Source organism: Phyllostomus discolor, chromosome 5, assembly GCF_004126475.2.
Source record: "Phyllostomus discolor isolate MPI-MPIP mPhyDis1 chromosome 5, mPhyDis1.pri.v3, whole genome shotgun sequence".
Lineage (NCBI taxonomy): Eukaryota > Metazoa > Chordata > Mammalia > Chiroptera > Phyllostomidae > Phyllostomus > Phyllostomus discolor.
This window is the reverse complement of record NC_040907.2, coordinates 95818926-95825953: the sequence shown is the minus strand read 5'-3', so window position 1 is coordinate 95825953 and position 7028 is coordinate 95818926. Positions and strand designations below refer to the sequence as shown.

The 7028-nt window shown below is 50.4% G+C and overlaps 1 protein-coding gene across 1 annotated transcript; it reads left to right on the top strand.

Moving 5' to 3' along the window:
* The first annotated feature begins 3272 nt into the window (after positions 1 to 3272).
* Positions 3273 to 6815, top strand: FOXQ1 (forkhead box Q1). The gene has a single exon (XM_028513093.2). The coding sequence runs from the start codon at positions 4628 to 4630 to the stop codon at positions 5735 to 5737; it is 1110 nt and encodes a 369-aa protein (XP_028368894.1). The 5' UTR covers positions 3273 to 4627; the 3' UTR covers positions 5738 to 6815.
* The last annotated feature ends 213 nt before the right edge of the window (positions 6816 to 7028 follow it).

Here is a 7028-nt window from a genome sequence, read left to right as displayed (position 1 = left end):
GTTCCCATAGTTAATTAAATTAGTTCTTGGTATCTGAAGATAAATGCATTAACTTCCTTTGCCTGAAACCACTTCGGGGAGGCCAGGAAATCATGGAAATGTGAACTCATCCTTTGCCATAGTTTATTCACTTGTTCCTATGGAAATTAAGGGAAAAAGGTCAAAATTAGTTAGTGGGTGTTTTGTACCTACAAGTAGTTCAGTAAGGCTCTACCTACAGGCATTTATTATAACCCATCAATAGTAGACCCCCCATTAAAAAGAATTGAGAATTAGGGGACAGAAATCTCCCAGCATTTCTGGGGAATTTATGAGCTAACAAAATATGATGTGAATTTTTTTTCAGTGTCTGAGCTCTTAAATGGTTCAATGCTTTGAGGATGTTGTGGACAGGAGTGCAATGAATGGATGTATTTCCCATCCATTCCCATTTTTCTTATACCTGCAAAAGGTGAATGGCTTCCCAGCTTTAAAACAACAGTTAAAGATAATAATAACAGAATCAACCACAAAGAGAAAGAATGGTTTTATTTCTGATCTTAACTGATTGTAAATGCAGCATATTCCCAGTATGTGGCACAATGTGACAGTCATTCTCGAGGCAAGGACTGGGGGTACAATAGTGAAGGAAAAAGACAAAACTACTATCCTCATGGAGCTTACATTTTCACTCCAGGGGACCTTTTAATCCTTTCTAGGCCCCCCTGCCAGTCATTCTAACCTAGGCCTTCCTTTCCAAAAGTGCACTGCCTATCTCTCAATGCTCTGAGTCATTCTGAAAATAATAAAGGTTTTCCTGCTGAGAACTCTCCTACCTTATTCCACTCCCTTCCCCCTCAACCTTTATAGGCTTCAAACCTGAAGAAAGCAGCCCACCAGGGGCTCAGCCCTGAGGCAAAGTGAAGGCCTATCCCACAGCAGTGGTTGGCAGAGCTTTTCTCTACCTGAGAAAGGAGTAAGGAGAGGCTGCTGCTGTGCAATGAATGGGGAGGTCTCTGGGTAAGAAAAGGGAAAAGTGAAATGGGGGGTGTATACCTTCCTTCTCAGTGATCAATACTCCTTTTGTCTGCAAGAGAGGAGAGGCTAGAGGATATAACCCCCAACCCCAGGTTGCCTGCCTGAAAGAACAACAACCCCATTGCCCCTCTCACTGGTCTGCATCCTGGGATGCTCTGGTTAGCTGGGAATTCATACCAGATGGCCAAGAGAAGTCACCAACGATGGAGAAATGCACCTGCTATATTCAACCCTCCCCCCCGAAAAAGGCTGGTGCCTAAAAACTATCTGGAAGAAAACTTCGAGTCCATTTTGATTTGCATCTTTTTCCAGGTGAGGAAGGGCCCCTGAACAGCAGCCCCAAGGTCATGCAGTCATTCATGTGTGAGTGTCAGCAGAACATAGTGTGACACAGTTTTCTCTCCTCTCTGAACAATATACCTATCAACAGGCCGAAGCTTGCTGGAACCCCCAGCCCCCCAGACTAACCTGAGGACCCTGGAGCAGCTGGACTGGGCAATCTGGGGAGAGAAAGGTAATGGAGATAGGAGGGTGCTTCATGGGGTTAAGGAAGCCACTCAGTGGGTGGGTCTGGGATCAAGGTTGCTGTAAACACAGAGAGAAGTGATACCCCAAACCTGAGAGTGTTTTGGTTGCATGGGTGTAACAGGGTGCAGACAAGGGGGGGCCCAAACAGGGATTTGTAATGGGGTCTAGAACTCAGGGTGTCCAGGAAATATTAGGAAAAAAAATACATATATGATGTCCTCACCCCTACCAGTCTGAGCTGGGGGATGGGTCACATGGAGCAGGGCTGTCAAGAGTTGTTTGAATAGCAACAGTTTTGCAGATAACCTCTAAAGTGGTCATTTAACGTATCTATAACCTTTAACTGGTTTCCTGTCTGTGGCCATGCTTTGAGCCAGGGTGATGGGAGTGACTTCTATGCAAGATGTAACCGGGCAGTAACTCCCCCTGGTTACAGCGCCTGAGTGAGAGCTTGGAGATGATTGGCTTCATGCCATGGGGCCATGCCTGCCCAGACTTGCTATGGCAGCCCAGTAGAGCTGGACTAATGAGGGAACCTAGCTGGGGGGGACTCCCAGAGCAAAAAAGGGGGGTCCTTTCAGTAATAGTATATCATTCACACACCCCTGGGTGTGTTCTGTAACATGGGTGCAAGGGTGTTGTGGTAGATGAGTGCCTCCATGCCTGCAGGACAACTCATTTGTGTGGTCTCCAAGATGGAACTGGGGATAGACACAAAACCTTGGCCCAGCAGTCTTTCAATGGTCTCTTTAGACTCTAGCTAACTTGGCTCCATACCTCAACCAGAGGGGCTTATCTCCTCCATAAAAATAGGCCTTCATCCCAGTGCCCTGCCCACTTCTAGAGTTCACAATAGGATAACGCTCATTTTGAGTGCCTATTATCCCTAGTCAAATTGATGCTTCTACCTGGCTGCTCCCTTGTCTAAGCCCATTCCCCTCTCCAGGTCCAAGGGTGAATGAACTCCAAGGACTAGTGCTGAGCAGATCCTCTTTAGGGCAGCACATCCCCAGAAAAGAAGCCCCTCCCCACCCACTCCCCACTGGAACACACAATAAGTGTCAGTTTAATCTTTAAACATGTCATTTCCCCAAACACAAAAATAACAGAGCCTTCCATGAGTCTGTCATTTTGCCACCAACCCCAGGCTAAATGCCTTTAAAACTTCCTGAATGAAGATAAGAGAGAATTGTGTACATCACACAAATGGTGGAAAGTAATAAAATAAACATCAAAGGTGAGCTCCCACGTACTTACAGTGCTTTTTCTATTTGCAACAAAGACAGGAAAAAGGAGGAAACCTCACTGCGGAAGGGCAGAGGGTAAGAAATGTACTCTTCTAGGGGACAGTGATCCCCTCTCTGAAGAATTGATACCACCAATGTCAGGTCCTCAACTTCTGGGGCAAAGGTATCCCCTTTTCCTGGCTGTCAGACACCAGTGCCACTGAAACCACAGAAAAACTCCTCACCAGAAGGACAGGAAAGAAATGGCTGCAAATACGTCATGTTCTGAGCACCTGCCCCTGGGTAAACGCCCTCCCAGACATTCCTGTTGACTGTGCCAACCCACGGGCTCGGAGTCTAGAGCGGCACGTGGGAAAGCATAGCCTGGCATCCCGCTCTAGATTCTAGGCACAGCTGCCCCAGGGGAAGAGGGGACACTGCTTCTCTTCCCCAAGAGCCACCAGCCAGGTACAGAAAAAGGTAAAGGCAAAAGAAAAGTGAAAGTTGGAGATCATTTAGCAAGCAATAATCAAGTTCATCCAAAAAGGCGTATACAATTTCAAGTCCAGTGTTTTATTCTTTATAAAAGGAAAGAAGATAAAAATAGTCCTTAAAAGGAAATCACAGGAAATGGCACAGCACGTAGCTCAATAAGAGGTCACTGCAAAGTGTGTCCAATTTGGTCTGTGCAGTTCAGCACCTCGTCCGGTATGAGAGGCATTTACTTTTGGAAAACGCACCATTTTCACCACCAGAGAAACAAATACACACCGTGTGCACTTTAGGAAGGCCACAAGCCTGAGCAAAGTCCCTGCTGACCTGGCCCAACCCTTCGAGGTACGCGCCTGCCCGCCCCACCCCCCTCCATGCCTAGCCCTCTCTCAATTCGCTCGAGGGCGCAAAGACTGCTCGGGGGAGGCGGGGTGCTCCCACCTGAGCCGAGGAGCCCGCGGACCCGGCTGGGACGCAGGGACCCCAGCAAACTCGCTAACACACCCACACACCAGCCGCGCGCACGCACCCTATTGGCGGGAGGCGGAGGGCGGGGCTGGTCAGACCCAAAACAAACAACCTGCGCTCTTTGACTTTGAGGCGGGCGCAGCCTCTAGGCCTTAACTTGGTAAGCGCCGCCAGAGAGCCTCAGCTACCTAAACCACCTGGTTCCACCCATCCCTCTGTTGTCAGCGCCCAGGCCCCGCCTCTGCGGAGCTGCCCCAGGGTTATATTGGGCCGGGAGGAAGGTGGAGGCCAGACTTAGTAGCAGCCGGCCGCGCGGAGATGCTTCTTGGGACGCCAGAGACTGGAAGGCGGCTGCGCGAGCCACGGTCTCAGGGACTCGGCTCCGCCAGCGCTCAAGACTGAATACACTGGACTTTACCCCAAGGGTGGCACGCACGACAGCCTGCAACATTTCCGTGCCCAAAGTCTCCTGCAAAGGACCCTGAAAGTCCAGTGAAGAAATCCTCCTGATCTCTTGGACCAAGAGCAGATGCGCACGTTTCTTCCAGCAGGAAACCCCAAGGCCCTTGTGCCTGGAAACCAGAGGCTGAAACCGCATCCCTGCACACATTCACCCCGAAGTCTCTTATTCTCGAACTGAAGACAGCGCCCACCCAACTCCTCCCTCTCTGCCCCTCTTAGTTCACCCAATAAGCACAACCCCTCCAAAGAAAAATTCCAACGGAAGAGGACTCTTCTATGGAAAAGTGACCGTCTCTTGCCAAGAGCGGGGAGAGCTCTCCTTAGAGGAAGTCGAGGACTCGTGGAGCCGGAATCGCCACCACTGTCTTCCGCACCAGCTTTCCAAGACCCTCAGGAAAAGGGTAGGGCGCTGGGCAGGGACAGGGTGCTCGGGCATGAAGCTGGAGGTGTTCAGCCCCCGCGGGGCTCACGGGGACAAGCCGGGTAGCGACCTGGAGGGCGCAGGCGGTAGCGACGCGCCCTCTCCGCTGTCTGCAGCCGGCGACGACTCGCTGGGTTCGGACGGGGACTGTGCGGCCAACAGCCCAGCTTCGGGCTGCGACAATCGGAATGCGAGAGGTGAGCCTTCGGTGGAAGAGGAGGGCCCCGCGGCAGCGACGGCAGGGGTCGTGGAGGCGGGAACGGCTGGGTCGGGGACGGAGAGCTCGATGGTCAGTGAGGGTGGACGTAGCAAGCCGTACACACGGCGGCCCAAGCCCCCATACTCGTACATCGCGCTCATTGCCATGGCCATCCGTGACTCCGCGGGCGGGCGCCTGACTCTGGCTGAGATCAACGAGTACCTCATGTGCAAGTTCCCCTTCTTCCGCGGCAGCTACACGGGATGGCGCAACTCGGTGCGCCACAATCTGTCGCTCAACGACTGCTTCGTCAAGGTGCTGCGCGACCCCTCGCGGCCTTGGGGCAAGGATAACTACTGGATGCTCAACCCCAACAGCGAGTATACTTTCGCCGACGGGGTCTTTCGCCGCCGCCGCAAACGCCTCAGCCACCGGGCCGCGGCTCCCGCACCAGGGCTGCGGTTGGAGGAGGCTGCTGCCCCAGCTCCAGCTCCCGCCGCCCAGGGCTCGCCCCAAGCGAGGTCCCCCGCCCTTCAGGAGGGGAGCGTGAGCCCCGTGGGGAAATTTTCCAGCTCCTTTGCCATAGACAACATCCTCAGCAAGCCTTTCCGCAGCTGTCGAGACGGAGACTCAGCCCCCAGAGTACAGCTGCCGTGGGGCGCCACGCCCTGTCCTCCGTTGCCCGCATATTCCGCATTCCTCCCTAGCACGCCCAGCGGGGCCTTACTGCCGCTCTGCGGGTGTGGTGCGGCCGAGCCAGCGCCCCATCTCTTATTTGCGCCCTTCTCTCCCTCCGCCACTGCCAAGCCTTTCCGAGGTCCGGCTACCGGCGGCGACGCAGCGCACCTGTACTGCCCCCTGAGGCTGCCCGCAGCCCTGCAGGCAGCCTCGGCTCGGTACCCAGTGGAGACGCTCCAGGCCTGAGCAGCGCGCCCAAGCCCCACCTGGGTGCGCGCTACCGAAGAGGACGTTATTGCAGGTTCAGGGATTTACGCTTTCTGTCCAGAGAAAAGGAAACTTTAAAAGAAAATTCTCCATTAAACATGCCTTAAAGCTAAAGGATTTTTTTTTTACAGAAGTGCTTTAACTTAGTCCAGAATATTTCCCTCCTCTTTTGTAACTTGACAGAAGACCAAAGCAATTTTTCATAACTGTTAGCAGTTCTTTACCAAGCCTGTACCCTAACTCCCTCCCTCCCTTCACAGACTTTCCCTTTATTCTTACTGCCCAGGCACCCCTTCACCCCTACTATTTTTGTCACACTTTCCATTGATTTGTTACTAACAAAAAACGGGAAAGAAGCACATCAGGGAACTATTGCATATGATAAATGATATGACTACTATTCGGGGTTTATTGGACCCCCGTTCCATGAGTACGTATGTGTAATTTACAGGTATGACTGAATGTGAGAGAGGTGTCACAGATCTTAAGTCATTTCTCTGCTATTAACCAATGCTTCCCTGTGCCAAAAGATTATATATATATTTGGACTTTGTAATTAAATTATTTATATTTTTTGAAACCTGAATTGAAAATGTTGCAGGCAACGGGCTACAGCTTTATTAATGGTTTGGTGATCTCTAACTGGCCTCCTTGGGCCAAGCAATTTCTTTAAAGGAAAAGTTAACATTATGTATGTGGGGTGCCAGGGCCACTGCCACGTGAAAGCAAGTGTGATTTTTATTTTTAATACTTTATTTGTATCTGTGTACATAGTCATGTATAAATTTTATGAAACCCAGGTATAATGCTTATTTTTAAATAAAACTCACAACTGACTTTTAATGCTTTGTAGTAACAGGAGATGGTGAATTTTTAACCCCCACTCACTCAAAATCTGTTCAGGTTTGAGTCTCTAGAAACTTCCATATGTGTCAGAATATTTTCCTGAATGACTCATTAAAGGTAGATGCGTTCTGCAGGTTTCCTTACCTGACAAATTGCTGTACAAGTATTCAGTCTGGGACTTCCAACAATGAGATTTCTTAAAACTTCAAACCAACAACCTCTGTAAGAATTCTCCTACAAGTTACCAGAACAAGTCGTGAGATGTGTGTCCAAGAATCCTCTGGCCAACATTATTAACAAGTTTATAGTCAAGTAGATGTTTTCAGGCAAATTGGTCGATTTGGAGCTCAAAAAGCTGGGAAACAATCTTGGCATGTGACTATCTTAAACACCAAAGATTACCTCAGGGCAAGTTTAAGAGCAA